At 43.0% G+C, this 17,227-nt stretch overlaps 1 protein-coding gene across 6 annotated transcripts in view; it reads left to right on the top strand.

The window, feature by feature from the left end:
* MYLK3 (myosin light chain kinase 3) overlaps positions 1-17,227 on the top strand; it is a 36,285-nt gene that overhangs the window by 11,809 nt on the left and 7,249 nt on the right. For 3 of the 6 annotated variants that reach the window (XM_066194998.1, XM_066194994.1, XM_066194997.1), the window contains 8 exons: positions 8,140-8,230; positions 9,478-9,916; positions 11,949-12,502; positions 13,696-13,801; positions 14,850-14,943; positions 15,212-15,321; positions 15,944-16,085; positions 16,833-16,903. In XM_066194998.1, coding sequence (XP_066051095.1) covers positions 8,140-8,230; positions 9,478-9,916; positions 11,949-12,502; positions 13,696-13,801; positions 14,850-14,943; positions 15,212-15,321; positions 15,944-16,085; positions 16,833-16,903 — 1,607 coding nt within the window. Of the gene's footprint in view, positions 1-4,450; positions 5,047-7,112; positions 7,179-8,139; positions 8,231-9,477; positions 9,917-11,948; positions 12,503-13,695; positions 13,802-14,849; positions 14,944-15,211; positions 15,322-15,943; positions 16,086-16,832; positions 16,904-17,227 lie in introns of those variants that run through there. The other 3 variants (XM_066194993.1, XM_066194996.1, XM_066194992.1) reach the window with 2 other exon arrangements.

The following is a 17,227-nucleotide window of genomic DNA, read 5'->3' as shown; positions in this document are numbered from 1 at the left end:
CTGAACAGTGTTTATCAGAGGTAGCCAGACTGCTTTGAGCTTATTTGGTTTGGTTTTTCCTTTTGTAATCTCCTGATGTTTTGCCACATTGAGTTCTCCATCTCCTTTGAACTCTGTTGCACTGCAAACTTTTCCCAAAGACTTTAAGTTCTGTATTAAGCTTTGGCTTTTTATAGGCCATATAAAAAGTTATTTTTTCATTTTCTCATGTATTGTCAGCCATCTCCAGTTTTACAATGTTGTTGGAAGCAATGCAACAATGTAATGAGATGATCTGTTTGAGCAGCTGGTTTTAACCTCTGTGACATGTCTTGTTTGGGGTATAAGTCTCTGCTGTCACTTCAGTACATGGTGTCGATTTTTTAAAAAAATATTTTGTTTTCTATTCACTCCATCTTCGAGGACTTTTTCCTTCCTTTGGGTCAGACCTAGCAAGGAGGAATTGTAACTTAACTGCCATATGGTAGATTTTCTGTGCCGAATCTGAATTTTTCTCCTGTTTCCTGACATCTCTCTCTCACAACTGGGAGAGTGTGTGTGTGAGGTGTGAGCCAAAAAGGAATAAACTCTTCTCCCCCTTGGGAATAGGAATCTCTTTGGCTCAAGGTCGCTTGTAGCTCTGTTTCTCCAGCATGTGTGTTCCTTTTCTCTGCATTCCTGAGATAGCTGATACCTTGGAGGTGTTTGAAAGGGATCAGAGCAGTTCATTTCAGTCCAGCAGACAATGGAATCAAGGCAGTTGCCTGCACAGTCCAGATCCTAGTGCTCATTTTTTGTTACCTGGAGGAAATGAGCAGGAACCCACAGGAGACCAATTGCCATCAGAAACTTTGTTCAAGCTGCATCCAGACAATGATGGAGGTCTCGTGGGTGACTAGTTTTGGCAATGCCAGCAGAGGTGGCTGAACATAACTCTGCTCCCTGCAGAGGTCCTGCAGTGTTCCCTGGTATTTATTGTTCATGCACCACTCTGTGAAATTGGGGGACTGAAGATGAAGCAGCCTGTGTTGTGGGATCTAAGTGCAAAATGTCATTGTGAGCAATAGCTCCTCACAAAGAAAAAGTGAATTTGATAGGCTGGGGCACTTGTCACAACAGCTGTGCTTTTTTTGTGGCATCAGGCATTTTAGGATTTTTCCCTTATTTTTTGGTAACTATTGAAAGGCTTGGGACTGGCAATGGAAATAAATACTCTCTGCAGGCTGCTCAAGCAAGATCTGAACACTGGGCACTGAATCAATGTTCTGAACAGCAACTGCCTGCTTTTGTAATTCAAAGCAAAAGCAGTAAAAGGGTTTTTGCCAGTACTTGGGCATATTATCATCATGAAGGCAAGACAAACTGTTAGACTTGCCAGAGCCATTTTTTCTGTTTGTGTGTTTGCCAGCAGTGCAAAAGGGAAGAGAGTGGAGGAGAAAATGAAAAGAATAAAGAAAAGCTGACCTTAACAGATGTTTAAAACTTTTTACTTTGGTCCAAATGAGGTTTCCTTCTCTGTCCTTCATCCCATCTGTAATTTTGCAGCTGTTTATGGATGCACAGTTTGATGTAAGTAGTATAATACAATATCAAACAGCTGTATCTGAGAAGGAGGCAGTTATGGCTGTATGTTCCCTGTTCCTCAGACAGCACTGGCAAGGAATATTTGTTGCATATTTTCAACAAGAATTCGACCTAGAGCATTATCTCAAACATCTCTCAGTGCACTGTGTGAGCAGTTGGGTGGTGAAATCTGTTCCATGTAGTTGGAATACAGCAGTGCATGTGGCTGAATCCAGAGGAGAAAGGGATGGGATTTTTTTCTTTTTTTTAAGCCCCAGTTTTTGCTTTAGACAGTATTTACCACAGTCCATTGTACGTGAGGAGGATTAAATCAGCAATTCCATGAATAACAACTCCAGATAATAACAACCGGGCAGCATTTCTGCTTTTTGCTCTCAGTTGTTAAATACCTAAGAAGGCAGCTCAAGGTTGCAGGACTCCTGCTTGCCCCCAAGCACACCCAGAGGCCAATTGTGCTCGCTGGATGTACTTGCATTGTTTCCTGGCCGTGTGCTGTGCCTGGAGTAGCCCACTGGTGGTGGCAGCTGGAGTTCTGAGTGTGCACTTGGGGATGACTTCCTGTGGCTAATCTTCCTTGTTGAAGTATTTGCTGTAAGTTGTCTGGCTTTAAATACAACACTCTGATGACTCCACCACTTTCTTCTTGTTCCTAACAGGACAATATACAGCAGGTACTCTTGATTTAGTGAATTATGTTGGTTGTTTTTATTTTTTGTCATCGAGCATGTTTGTGGGCTTGAAAGAATTAATTACTTGGAGACATTTGGCTAAAAACTCTGATTCTTTAACTGTGGTAGTAGAGTTGCAAGGCATTTATTGCCCATGTCCTAAACCTTCGGGACAGAGCTGTATATTTTACAGTGTTGTGTGGGATATCACAAAGCTTACACCATTCTATCCCGAACCACTGTGGAAACACCAGTGACTTTAAAATACCTTTTTGGTCAGGAGAAGTGACATAGCACCAAGTGCCAGGTTTTCTCCTGAAGTCATTGCTTGGTATTCAAACTCTTTTGTGGAGGTGATGAACAGTCCAAGTCTCACTTTGGACTCAAGAGTCTCACTCATGGCTTTGGCTGTGTTTGCTAAAGCTGGTTATTGGCCTCTAAACGTCACAGAACCACCAGGCTGGCTATAATTATATGATGGCCTTGGTGGATGTAACACTTTTTAAAAACTGTAAATAAAAATTCTGGTCTTACAGAAGTGGCAAGGGGTCAACATTGTCTTGAGAGGGTTATACAGATAACTACATATCACTTATTTACAATTATGTGCCAATGCCTATTACCTATACTAAAGGGGTCAACTCTACTCTGACCCAATCTCCTTTAAGTACTTTGTGCCACCGTCACATCAGAAGATGGAGGCCAGGGGAGAAGGAAAAGAACCCAGGGCACCGCCCTAAATCCTCCATCTTGTTCCCCATTCACCTCTATTCTAAGAACTCCAAAACCGCAAAATTTTCTACCCAGTGATAAACTGCACTACTGTCTGACACACCTTTGTGACTTGTAATTCTTCTCTCAGTGTTAGAAGCTTTTTCCCATGGGCTGAAGTCAAAGACTCTGTCCTCCTGGGCTCTGTGCCAGAGTTTATAACCTCCCTGTACAGATTCCAGACCCCCCTGTACAGATTCTGAACCCTCTTGCTCGGGTCCCAGACCTCTCTGCCGAGGTCTGTGGCCATCCAGGACACCCAAAAGGATGTCCTGGACTCCAACAAGAGGGTAACTTTAATGCTGCTACTGCTCTGTGGGAAGGGTTTTAATGCATGGAATGTCCTATGTCATACAGGAAATTCTCTTTAAGAGTGACATTTTCTTTCCATATGCCCTTTACAAAAGCTGAGGAAGGGACTTTGGAGGCAGAGGGGTGCTGAGTATCCCAAAGGCTGTGGCTTTGCTGTGGTTCCATGGTTTCTCCTCCCTGTCCTACACTCAGCAGTGCAAAGGGACCTGGGAGGACCAGTCACAGTCGTGTGACAGTGTCACATCTGGCAGGGGACAAACTGCTCTCTCTCTATGCCACAGTTCATCCTCTGTGGCGGAGAACTGACTCCCCTTCTGTGTGCTATTGTAAGGGGACATTCATTAATGTTTCTAAAGCATTCTGAACTGTGGCAGTGGAGCCTGTGCAGTGTGAAGTGACTTTGTCTGTTCTCTAGTGACTGTAATTTGTATAGTAGATATGCTGTGATTCAGAAGTGAAAAGCAAGTCAATAAGAAATCCTTTAAGATTTGTGATTTAAAAGTTTCATTGCTAATGGTTAGACTAATTCTGCTGTGCCTTCATTATGATTTTTTTTTTACTTGGTTCATTTCTATAACCTAGGAGAAAGATTTAATTTTAGAAGTTTCAGTTGACTAAGACATGCTGGTGCTAGATACGTATTTCAGATCATTGTCATTGTACTCTATTTTTAAATTCAAGTGCCAGCCAACTGAAAGAGCACCCTGTGTCTCTGCTGGGTGTTCTGCATCCGTGCTGCAAAGCTGAATTCGTCCAGGCTTCAGCACAAGGCCAGCCAGTTTACTTTTGTTGTTTCTTTCCTGTTTAATGAAGGGAAATTTCTAGCACCTTTTCATTATCACAGAACTAAAACTGGTCATGAAAACAATCCCCCACCCTCCAGAGGCCTGTGCAGGCATTGGCCATTGTTAAGATGCTTGCCTATCAACAGCCACTCCAGAAAGAATTTTAAATGGTTTTGTGACGTCAAGGAGGCACAAGAAAACATAATCTGGTGCCAAATTGCCTCCATCATTGAAAGCACACAGTAAGAAATAGATAACACAGAAATAAATCTTTTGTGCAGTAGCTATCTCATGATATGCTCTAGCGACTCCAGTAAGTGAGCTTGTCTGGTATAGGAATAGCAGAAGAAGGTGAACTTTCAGAACCTCATTTTTTAATTTATGATTAATGAAAAGCCAGCCTAATCTGTCTGACTTCCTGCTGTCTGGACACAATGTCTGCGGGGAGCTTGGACCTCGCAGAGGGAAATGCCCTGACAAAGTTCCAGCCTACAAAAGCGAACAGTTTAAGTACGGTGGACAAAAAACTGTATCTCTTGAACGAAAAGGTGGACAAACTGTTGCATTTCCAAGAAGACCTGACAGGCAAACTGCAGCGAGTTGACAGAGGGCTTGCTGGTGTAGAAAATGGCATTAACAAGCTCTCAGTATCCCGAGCAGCTCCTGATGACACAGATGCCATGCAGAAAGGCCTGCAGGTACCGGACAGTGCTGCCCAGGCTGACGTCCAGAGCATGTGCTCAGAAGTGTTGAATTTGATGAAAGCTGCCCAGCTAGATGCCTCCAGGCATAAGGAGAGGCTGGCAAAGATAGAGAAAAGAGTTGATACCCTGGATAAAGTTATTACGTTTGTGGGAGAAGTATTAAAAAATTCTAAAGTAGTGGATTTCATTCTCAAAGGCATTGTGCCCTGGAAGAAGGGGAGTCTGCTGGAAGTCCCTGTTGAGGTTGGTTTAGTTTTACTGTTCTTCATTTCACTTTATGACATAGCAGGGCTTTAGGCTCTCCTGTCAATCTCTTGCATGATGTTTAGTTCAAGTTTTCCTTTCTGTATTGCTGGTACAGGTTACTGCTGGGACCTTTGCATTGCAAGGCTCTTAAGGCAGGGAACAAGCTCAGAACAGTGTCTGAGGTTCCTGAAGGGTGCTGGGCAGTCCTGTAATGACTGTGAGAAGGAGATTGCTACTGGAAAGGAAAATTCAGCTTCTACCAGTGCTCAAAGCTCAGCAATGTCACCCAAATTAGTGACTGAGTTGAGGCCCCAGTGAAAAGTATGAGTAACATACTAGAAGCTTTTGGGTTTTTTTAAGAGAAGCTTCTATTTTCTTGTTTGTTCACAAATTCTGAACACAGCGCCAGTTCCTGAGACGTGTGCTGACTTATGGTCATTTTACTGAGCAGATTTACATGTCTTTAGACATCCTAGTTGTCTTCAGCTACATTTTTGTGATGCAACTGTGACTTTGTCAACTATATTGACATGGTTCACTCCTGAAATCAAGTAGTTCTTGTGTTTGTAAGTTCCCAGACATCAGTTCCCAGGCATTTCTTAATTACTGAAGACAGTGAGGGAGGAACAGGCAAGACAAGTACTTAGTTGATACAGTGCTCTAAAATGGATTAACTTTTTTTTTTAAACAGTTACAAGCATCTGAAATTAGTTCTAGGTAATGGGAGTTTCCATTTTTCACTATGGCTTCTACCCCACCATGGGAATGAAAGAGAAGGAAACTGCAAGAGCTTTTTTCATGATTCATTCTAAGAATCTCCTTGTATGCCGAGATGTGATTAAGTAAGCTCAAATGAAAATGTCCATTTGTATCTTAATCCAAATATTTTTCACCAAAACTGTAAAATCCTTTGATGGGAAGGTACATCTAACCCATTAGAAGAGCAGGGCAGCGTTTGATGCCAGTGTACCTTTGCAGGCTTTCAGTGCTCTCCTGGTCTCCCTTTTTTAGGTGCCAAATGCTGGCAAGTGAGCTGGACTTTTAGGAGACAGAAGAATTTATAAAGTGCTTCCATTAGTGTTGAGAACAATAAATCATGCATTAGTTAGCAACCTTAAATCTGGATAGAGATAAAGCTCTTACTTGCGGTTCCAGCTTCAGTTTTGAAGGTTTTTGGAGAAATGGGCAAGTCTGGTGTGTTTTGGGTAAAGCTGTGGTATTACTGTCACTGCCTGCTGTCACTGCAAAATGCCTGGAGACAGATACTGTCCTTTGCTTGATTTTGCGCATAGGCAGATAGAGTTTGAGGTGAAATGACCTGCTGCTGACAACCTGGTGGGCTGGGAGGGCGTGGAGGTCTGTGTCCCAGGCTCTAACCTGTGCCTGGGTTGGAGACCAGTCGGGGTGTAATGGACGAGCAGCTTTGTGGCAAACTCCAGTTTTGCGATATGACCATCGTTGTCCTCCTTTTTTGTTTCTGGTCATAAACACTTTTTGAAATTGGAGCATGAGGTCAGTTATAAGACCTTAAGTAAGTCTGTGCTTTGATCACAGTCTGCTGAGTGATATCTGACCTAGGCTCGAATTAGTGAGGTGGTGTGTGTGCGTGACCTGGCTAGGAAACGTGGAGCAAGGCACAGGTGAACGTAAGAACAGATTACCTTGTGCTGAGCCATCTGCTAACTTGGGGCTGGGTTTTGCAGCCTGTTGTGTTATAGCAGCACAGACATGTCCAGAGAGCTCCACAGTTGCATGGGGGCACAGAAAAAGAACTTGCTGCCTGCTTGTTCCTGTTTCCCAGCCTTGGCTGTTTGTACCAGGGCTCTGCTTATCACGGGATGGGCTGGGAGCCGGGAGGTCGTGTTTGCATTTCTGGGTGAAACTTTGTTGACAGCATTCCAGGGATGCCTTGGGAATGCTTATGGAAGAAGTTTTGTGGGGTTGGAGTCAACAAAAGACTGTGAATTGAGCTTCCTAGGTTCCAAACCTCTAACTTCTTAAAAACCAGAAAAAAACGCACCAGCATTAAACTGTCACTTACCCAAGGCTTTCTTTGCATGTAGGATTGTGCCAGAATAATGTTCACCCTGGTCATTGTTGCAGGTTTGCTTAGAGCTGTAATAAAAAGGGTAATGATTTTTTTCCTACTTTTACTCTTTGGGTGTTTTGGGTTTTTTGGGAATGGGGAGGTGGGGAGGCTCTGTTCAGTCTGTAGGGTTGGTGCATGAAATCCTTAACTGCTTTACTAACAGGTGAAGGACTAATATGCAGCTGTCTTGTAATCAGTTACCTGCAGAAATATTTTACATGTTGCTTATTTGCTTGTACAAATCAGGATAGGAGGCTAGATCATCACTAGATTTTTAACTACTTGCCAACCACAGGAAATATTATGCTTTTTCCTAATTTTGTGTAATGCTTTTTGCTACATAGAAGTCAGTGGTAATTTGATTTCCCGTGTATTGCTGTGTGAAGACTTTAGTTGTCCTGTTACAAAATATCCTTCCTGTCAAATTAACTGGGGGAAAAACACTGCTTAAAGATAAAAATCTGCTTCTGTTTTTAATAATTCTAAAGGTGACATGTGAAATGTCAAGTATATCACAAGAGTTGAAATAAAGCTAGAGGTTCTTTTTTGCTATCGCCTATTATCAGGTCAAATAATGAATTTTCAGATACCTTGAGGCAAATCTGTCTTGACAAATATATTCAGAAACATCACTTTTCATTCTGTCACCAGCCAAAAAGCAACAGAAATACAGTGTCATTTCTTTCTACTGTCTCATGTTTCACATGTCATACTTTTTAATCAATGTGAGTAAAGATGACAGGAGGCAAAAACCCTGAGAGTGAAAATTTTGGAAAGCAGTGAGCTAATGTATTAATCAGTTGTGTTGTTTTAAAAGGATGCCTGCCTGCAAAGGCAGGGAGAGATTGGAAGAAGGAGGTAAAACACAGCACTGACTAATAACTCAGAAGAGGTGTCACTGTCCATTTTACAGGCTGAAGGCCTACATAGTTGCAGGAACTAGTGGGAAATAGACACTCTTGGCTGTAACTATAATTTCTGTCTTCCCCTGTCATTTTTAGGCCAAAGATAAGTCTGAGGAGAGTGGTGCAAAACCTAAGCATGTGTTTAGTAACAGAGGAACCCAGACTGAAAGCAAGAAGCCTCTGGAAGGTATGTATCACTCCAGGCATGCTGCAAGCTTTGACTCCAGAATATGCAGCAGACAAACTGGAAATTAATAGGCTGCTATTTCCCACTGCCTGAATTACTCAAATGTAATTGAGGAACTTTGCCCCTCAGAACTGGGAAAATAGAATTGTTCTCACTGCCTTCACAAGATGATTTATCCCCAGGATCAAGCACCACAAAAATCTAGAAGATAAAGAAATTAAAAGGAGCACCTTTGTTTAGCTGAAGTGCTGGGGTTTTTTGAGTTGCCTTTCAGTGAGCTGAATTCAGAGAGCAGAGCTTGTTTGGAGATACTGTGAAGATAGTGGCCCTATCACATAGCAAACCTAATAAGTCCTTTTCCATTAATATGTCTGAAGCAGCCCTCCCTCTTCCCTCTCTCTGAAAAAGGGACGTGTTGACACTGGGAATATCTTCTTTTGATCAGCAAGTTTCACTGGCGTGTCAGGGCCAGATTCCTATTTTGGGTGCATCTGTCAGGGCATTGCCCTGTTGCGTCCATTGTTAATGCCTGTGGAGTTGCTACAGGGGTGAGTGTGATGTTGAGCAGGCCCTGTCATGCTGTTGTCTTCACAAATTGTCAGTGAATCCTTTGCCTTATGGGCAACCCCCTTTTTAGCTCCATCCCTTTGGAAGTGGCAAGAACAAAGCAAATGGTCACAATTCTGACGCAGAAGTGAGATGGGGTCGTGAGCAAACCTTGGCTGCTGGTGATCTGGTCGTACTGAAGGTTAATAATCACAGCCCTTGTCATGGGAAGGGAAGCAAGAACCTTTTAGTCCTTCTGTGGAAACTGCACTGGGTGCTGTCTCATGCCTCAGTGTCCCTTGGAGTCTTGCTGGGTGTGTCTGTACCCCTCTAACTGGGATCAGGAGGGTCCTGCAGGATCTGCAGTGCCTTGGACTACCTGTTATATTTGCCCACAAAGTGATTTCAGATTTTAGATACAATGAACTTGAGCCTTGCAGGTTTTTTGTGTGCTTTAAGGGATCCATGTTCAGTCTGTGGCACTGCTGAAAAGCCACCAGAGCAGGTAAATCTCTGGTTTTAAGCCATGAGCCATTAGTCTTGAGCCTGATGCTGTAAGGATTTTGAATCTTTTGGGGGATTCTTGCTATCTTTTCAGGTGTAACTCTGTAGGTTATTTTGAGAGGTGTGTTGCTTTATTCCTTCTCTGTTTTGCCATCACTTTTGCCAAGGATGGTTTATTAATGGATCGTTTTATTCAGAGACAAAAAACGTGAAAAAGCTGGATGAAAACAGGGGAGCATGTGAGAAGGTGAACACTTCCAGTGCTGTAGCCCACAAACCTGACTCCAAACCCCAGCTTAAAGACAGGACGGCACAGCAGCAAGAGGTAGAAGGTGCTGGCAAACCACAGAGCTCTAAGAGCTGTCCACAGCAAAAGGACATCGATGCCAAAACTTTGAATCAACACAATGGTCTTCCCTTCGTGCATCAAGATCATGCAGACAACCAAAAGGCTCCTGCCAAAGCACAGAACGTGGACAGAGCCCCACACCTTGATGAGTGCCACAGGCAGCCTGTTCCTCAGAAGGCTGGGAAGAAGGAAAACAAACCCACAGCTGCGAGTGCGGCGTCACGGGAAGCCGTGCCCTCCACATCCCGGGCTATATCTGACACGGGCTGTGAGGTGACACATACCAGGTAATGCCTCCTTGGGAGCTTTCTGTGTGACCTGGAGCCTTCTCATGTGTTAGAGGGGAGAAAAGGAAAGCCAGGCCATTAAAGGAGGCAGCTCCTGTGTGCTGGGGTGGGAGTGGAGAAGGCCTTACAAGGGTTAAGGCAGGAGGCTCGGGGGGCCCTGTGTGAAGTTCTGTGCAGCCCAGGGCCCAGATGGGAGGGAGGGGTTTGAGGTATCAGCACTTCTGTGTGCTGGCAAAGAAAGGTGACCACCACAGAGGAGCTCAGGTAGTTATAAACCACTCAGTCCCTCCCAGCTCCTTGGTTTCTATAGCCATGGAGGTGAAAGGAATTGGAGATATTTAATAGTGCATGACAAAACCAAAGAACTTGTGTTTGTTGTCCTCAGTGTTTTCAATGTCTTGGTCACCTCAAGATTGTTCATTTATTCATCTCTATCAGGCTAATGTTTTCCTCATATAGGTGTTTCATAGTCCATTTTCCTTCAGATTATTTGTCTAGGATTTTGTTTTAATCTCTTTTATCGAAAATTTAAAAAGCTCACACAACAGAAAACAATAAAACTCCACAACCAAAAGACCCCTACCAACTAAACCCCAACAAACGGAACTTCTGTGGCAGATTTTAACTGCCAGTACTTTCTCTGTCTGGGTGGGTGGCTGTAAAGTGGTTTATATATGTGCGTGTGGGGGTGATAGACGCTCATCCATACACACCCACCAATGTATGAATGACTTTGGTGGGGAATTTCTCCACTGTTCATATGTACAAATTTGGTGTCTGAGCCCCAGATTTTGGTTTGGGGATGAGGGAGGCCAGCAGGTAACTGGAAGGCAGAAGCTGGACTAAACTCCAGAAGCAGCAGCAGCCCAGGGCATTGTCATTGGGTGGTAAACACCTCTCTAAAATGGATGCAACTGTTAATGAAGTTTGTAAGCCCACACAGAGGCGTCAAAGGAACATTGTGTTCCCCAGCTTGGAGAAATGCCCAAGAGTCCCACTGAGTTCAGGCTTGTCTAGATAGCAGAGGAAGTGTTTGCTCAGAGCAGGCTTCAGCTGCTCTCACAGCTCACACCAGAGCAGCTTACATCCACAGCACAGCACCAAGCTGTTAAGGGTGCAGAAACTTTCAGACTCGTGTTTTATTTTCTTTCATAGTATCTTTTGTAATGAGGTTGCTTCACCAAAAGAGACAATAACCTTTGTGAAAATGAGGCACGTTGTCTCCCAGACCTCAGAAACTCTCTTCATTTGCCACTGTATAAAATCTACTTTACAATTTCCCAAGTTTCAATTCAGCCTCGGTAAAATCAGACTGCTTATGACAGTTGGAGCAGTAACAGTTGACTCAAACATTATCACATGGATGTCTTTGATGGAGTTTAGGAGCACAGAGAATTGGTTCTAACCTGTATTCTTTCTAGGTAACACAAGAAGGGAAAAATCATTAAACTTCTCCCGTAGTTAAAATGCCAAGGAAAATAGTATTGATGGAGTGAGAGAGTTTATCAAAGTTATATTCTCAAGAGAAAGCTGTGGAAACAGTGCTATCCCATCAGAAGACCCAAACACAGATGGCTGAGTGTGCACGTCAGCCAGCTGGAAAAGGATACAAACCATTAGATTTGTAGAGCCATATGAACAGCCAGCCATTTAGATAATCAGCCTGTAATTTGTGAAAGCAATCACTATCCTCTCTCTGACCAGATGAGTGGTGTTTTATTAGACCAACTGTAATAATTGCAAAAAGTGGGTAAGTTTTCAAATGTGGGATTAACTCTTTGCAGGGTGAGACATTTTGTTCAGCAGAAGGGCAGACATGTAGAGAGATGAGGACACAGAAAAAGAAGCAGTTTTTTGGTGCTCTGCCCTTGGTGTTCATGAGTCTTTCCCAGCAAGACTGGCACAGCTAGGTTTATCAATGCTATGGAATTTTATGAGTTTGGAAATTTACAGATTTTCCCTCCCCCACAAAGTTACAAAAACCAGGCTGTCCACCAGCAACAATATCAAATGTCTCCTGTTTGCACTGCAGGATATCCATCAGTGTACACATGACTGACATGAAGGAAAAGGTTGAGATGGCCAAGGAGGGAAACGTAAGTGACAGCAGAGGTAAAAGTCCCAAAGTGAAATCCACACCAGCAGACTTGAAAGGAGTCAAACAGCTGCCTGACAAATTAAAACTTCAACAGAGTCCTAAAAACATCAGCTCCAAGCCAAATACAGAAGTTAAAGGGGACAATAAGCAAAATGAACTTGCACCTCCAACAGGGAAGCAACAGCTATTCCCAAGCAAGCCCAAACCAGGTGAAAAAGCTGAAGAGAAACCAGAATTAAAGTGTGAGCCCAAAACCTCACAGAATATCTCTGCAAAGGAGCCTGTGAAAGATGCAGGGGTAGAAGTGAAAACCCATCAAGAAACAGCAAAAGCAAAAAAACCCCCAACAGATACTAAGTCTGAGAGGAGAGAATCTGAGACTGCAGGGGGAAGCAGACACGATGCCCAGCAGTGTACAGGAGAGGCACCAGAGAAGAGCAAGTCTCTGGAAGCTGGCAGAGCTCTTCCCACTCAAGGAGAAATCATTGGTAAGTTGCTCACAGTTATTTTTGAAACTTGCACATTGAGTGAGGATTTTGTGCTGTTCCTGCCAATTGTATAGACAATAAGAGCAGGAGCAGTGCTCAGCAGAACACCCATGTCTTATACTTCAAGGGCATTTTGCATTGGTACCTTTGACTGTGTGAATAACAATTCACAGATTCTTTTAATAGTAACTTTCCTTTCAAAGTGTGTTTGGTGAAAAAAAAATCATTTAAAATAAAATAGCAATAAGTGTATATGTGATGGGAAGTACGAGAATTTTGGAAAAATCCATTTTCTTTAGATGAAGCATTTGTTCCTTCAGACAGAGCATGCAAACCAGGCACACTTTAGCAACTATGGACTGGAGATCCAGAGCACAGCGCACAACACTGCAGGAAATGTTTCTTGTTGTGGCCTGCTGTGTTGTTGGCCATGGATCTCTTGGCTCCTGAGGGAACCTTGGTTGCATTGTCTCAGGGAATGCTCTCTCCTGGCAGCACACAGGTGTGTATGTTCCAGAATGTGCAGACTTGGGCACATGACCTGACTGCTCTGGTGTTCTCAGCAGGGGCTGGAGATGAGCTGAGTAAATTGCAGCCTGAGATACCTGGAGATTCATTATAAAATTGCTTTCAGTGAGGGACATAAAAATGGGTTTAATGGAGCTTTACCCTAGAAAACCTTGGACATTAAGTGATCACAGTTAACTAATTTAGCTTATGACAAACAGACTAAACTTAATAGTTCTAATGCTAATAATTGCAGCTTTAATTTGGAAATTGAAATATTCTTGCAGCTAAGAGAAACCTCATGATTTTATCAATGACTGTTCTTATTCCTCAGTGCTGTCTATTTTTGCTGGTTTTTCTGGCTGTCGTGTAACAATTAAAAGATGATAAGTGTAATTTTTTTTCAAACTTCCAGATAATATTTTCTGGTGACCCTTTCTGTTAATGCATAAATTAAGATGTTGCTCCCCTGAAGGTGTCCAGTGGGTTTACTATGCTAAAAAAACCGAGCAGAGATTCAGGAGGAGGGATCCTGATCTCAGTTCTGGGGCAGTATTCCTTGTCTGTAAAAGGGATTTAGCAGTGAAAGCCCCTGCCATCCTGTGGGGTGAGATGTGTGGTGTGAGGAGGCGAAACAGGGCAGTGATGTGTGTAGCAATGTCAGTGACCATCCTGTCTCCCTGCAGATGACAGCCCCTCTCCTCCAGCTCCCTTCGAGCACCGCATTGTCAGTGTCAGGCAAGCAGAGGTGACCACGAGCTACTCGGTGTGTCGTCACGAGGTGCTGGGGGGGTAAGTGTGCCTGTGCCTGTGCTCTGCTGCTGCTGGGGACTTGCAGGGAGCTGCAGAGCTCTGCAGCTGGCCCCAAGGTGTGTGTGTGAGGCACAGACTAGCTCTCTGCAGCCAGAGGGACTGGGTTCATCCTTTGGGTGATCACAGCTGCTCCTACATCAAGGATGTCCCTTAGATGGCTGGTTTCTGCCCCAGCCCCATTGTCAGATGCCTGACTGCCATCCTGGTGACTGGTTTTTTCATTTGTTATAATAATCCTGGCCTCAGTGTTGTGAGAAGAACCTGTACCCTTAAGGCAGTCAGATTCAGAGCATTTGAAAAATCAACAAAGCCCATCAGGTCAGGCCACTTCCAAAATCTCTTTTCTTCTGTGCTGAGCTGCACATTAAAGAAAATTAAGGAAGAGTTATAATTACTTTGACCTTATGTTTAGTTTTCACTCATAGGAAGTCTGCAGCTGCTTCAGCTTTTGTATTCCTGTATCCTTACTTATGTGACAAGAAGGCTTGATTTACACATTGATCCACGTACAAATATGGCTTAATAAGCATAAGCAATGTGATGCAACAGCAGGGAGGATGGTATTCAGGAACCATCCCAAGGGGCATTAACATATCTACGTGACATGGGGGAGAATTTCCAGCACGCCAGAAATGCAGGCTCTGGAGGGGCTACAGTTACTGGTCTTATGGTCATTTAAAAAGTTCTGAGATCAGGACAGAAATATCCTTGTTAATATACCCACTAACGCATCCCTGAAGGACAGCGAGGGGGTCCAGTTACAGGAGGGAGCCAGAGCATGGCCAGGCCATCATACCTCAGCAGGACCAACGGGGCTTAATATTTTAATGTAAGCACTGAACAACTGGCTGGAAAGATAAAACTAATCCTTCATAAGCTGAGAGAAAGAGGAGCTCCATGCTGCTGGCCACCCGACTCCGTTCACTTTGTACTGGGCTATTTTTGCTCGTGGTAAGAATAGTTCTAGGAGAGGTTTCTGTGCTGAGCTGTGCTGAGCTGCTTCCCGTCTTTTCCTTGGCATCCACAGGGGGCGTTTTGGGCAAGTCCACAAGTGCACGGAAATATCGACGGGGCTCAACCTGGCGGCCAAAATCATAAAAGTGAAAGGAGCCAAAGAGAAGGTAACCACCCTGCTGGGAGCTCTGACCCTGCCCTCCCTGCCAGACCCAACACCACTGCCCCCAGCTGTGCCATCCTTGGGTATCATCAAATACTGCAAAATCTTGGGTTTGGTGTGACTCTTCATCATCTCCAATATTCATGATTAAACCCTGAATCCCCTTGAGATCTGTGATGTAGCCGTTGTTGGGCTTTATAAATAGTTCTGTTTTGGTATGTTGAAACTTAGGAGCGGATTTTGCTCAGTTTTTGTTGCTTTATTTATTTCAGGAGGAAGTAAAAAATGAAATTAACATCATGAACCAGTTAAATCACGTGAATCTGATCCAGCTTTATGATGCTTTTGAAGCCAAAAATAATATCACTTTGATCATGGAATAGTAAGTTTCAATGATCTCAGGAATTGTCAGATGCTTGGGTTTTCTCAGGTCACTGAAGCAAATAGGGGATGATAATTCTGAGCTGTGAAGAAGTAAGTGGTTTCCCAACCTAATGGAGAGTTGATCTCACTTTCAGAGGGAAAAAACCCAATGGTTTAAAGGTAATTTCTTCAGGTTAAAAGCTTGTCAGAACTTTATCTCTGACTAATTTTCCCTTAACTTCTGTGCAGAATTAAGTTCAGTTGTCAGCTTAGGTGAAACAGCTTTCAGTTTGAGTTCCATTTACTAAATTTGTAGGTTGAAGACTTATTTTCCCATGACTAGTAAGATGAATGAATAACAGATACTTTAGTAGTCCCTGAGGGTTCTCCAGGACCCTTAGGATCACCAGGTCATGTGGGTTTGGGTTTGACATGTGACAAACACTAGTGACAACTTTCCCATTTTTGAAGTTAGATTGATACTTAATTTCAAGAGAAACAAGTCTTTTGAAGTCATTGTGGCTGCGGATACACTTTATATTGGATGTTTTGTCAGGACCCTCAATTACAGAGCCTAATTCCCAATTTGGAAACAAATCGAATTTTAGGGTTTTTAATGCTTTTCTATGTGAAAATTGTAGTCTTGATGGTGGGGAATTATTTGACCGGATCACAGATGAAAATTACCATCTGACAGAGCTGGATGCCATCCTGTTCACCAAGCAGATTTGTGAAGGAGTGCACTACTTGCACCAGCATTACATTCTCCACTTGGATCTGAAGGTCAGTTGTTTGTGCTCTCTGTGCTTTAGTGGTGCTGGTTTAGGCACCACAGAGTCTCTGATTACTGAGAATAATTTCTCATTTCATGGACCCTTGTCATAAAGGAATAGACTTAACACATACAATGAATGGAGCTTTGGAGATTGATTGCTTTTTTCCCATGTCTGTTCAGTAGCTTTCTTGGAATCATCGGGATTCTGGGCTTTTGCCTTTCTTAAATCAGAAGCTTTTCATTCTCTGTAGCATTAAACAATCCCCTTTTATTATCAATGAAAAAAAACCCCACCCAAAACCTCCTGGGCTGGAAATGCCCACAATCTTCCCTTTATTTCCCCTACCCCTTTTTAACAGTGTACAAATACCTGTTCAATCATCTTCTATAGTTTGTACTTTTTACTGCCTGGAACCAGCCTGAAGCAAGATTGCCATGTTTTCCTAATGGTCCATTAATAACTGATATTTTTAAACAGAAATACAAACTGTTTTTTTTCCTGCCTGTTTATGTAGCACCTTACACAAATGACATTAGACCAGGCTGGCTCACAGACAGTTCTGCAGCTGTAATATGTTTGGACTCTGTTACCCCCCTCCCCACCTGGAAAAATATTCTCATTGGAAATAAAAAAATAATTTTGGGTGCATTTGATCTGGTTTTTGTGGCTTTTTTATGGAGAGAGTTTTATACTATCTTTTGCTAGATATCTCTCTCAAACATTTAACTCAAAATGCCCTCTTCTCTTTTTGTAGCCTGAAAACATCCTATGTGTAAATCACACAGGAAACCAGATTAAAATTATTGACTTTGGATTAGCAAGGAGGTAAGAAAGTTCAGTCGTGAATTATTTTAAAAAAACAAAACTTAATCAAACCACAAACCTCTGACGTGTTTCTGGTAGTTCTTTGGTGGGGGTTGTGTTTTGATGGCTCTGTAATAATTCTGTGTGAATGAGCTAAGCATTGTGCTTTTGCAGGCATGAGTTTTCTGCTGTGTGCACTAATTATCTAATTACTTTTTCAAATAACATTTCTCTTGGATAAAGCTTTACTACTGTTCTAATTATCTCAAAGTTATTCCCCATGTAGAGCTTTTACTCTAGGGACTCTGTGAAGGCTCCCAGAGACTTCTTGATTGCAGGGTTTCA

This window comes from Chamaea fasciata, unplaced genomic scaffold (assembly GCF_029207755.1).
Source record: "Chamaea fasciata isolate MVZ Bird 193981 ecotype frontalis unplaced genomic scaffold, bChaFas1.0.hap1 SCAF_12, whole genome shotgun sequence".
Classification (NCBI taxonomy): Eukaryota; Metazoa; Chordata; class Aves; order Passeriformes; family Sylviidae; genus Chamaea; species Chamaea fasciata.
Note: the sequence above shows the minus strand (reverse complement) of the source record. Positions and strands in the feature narration are given on the sequence as shown.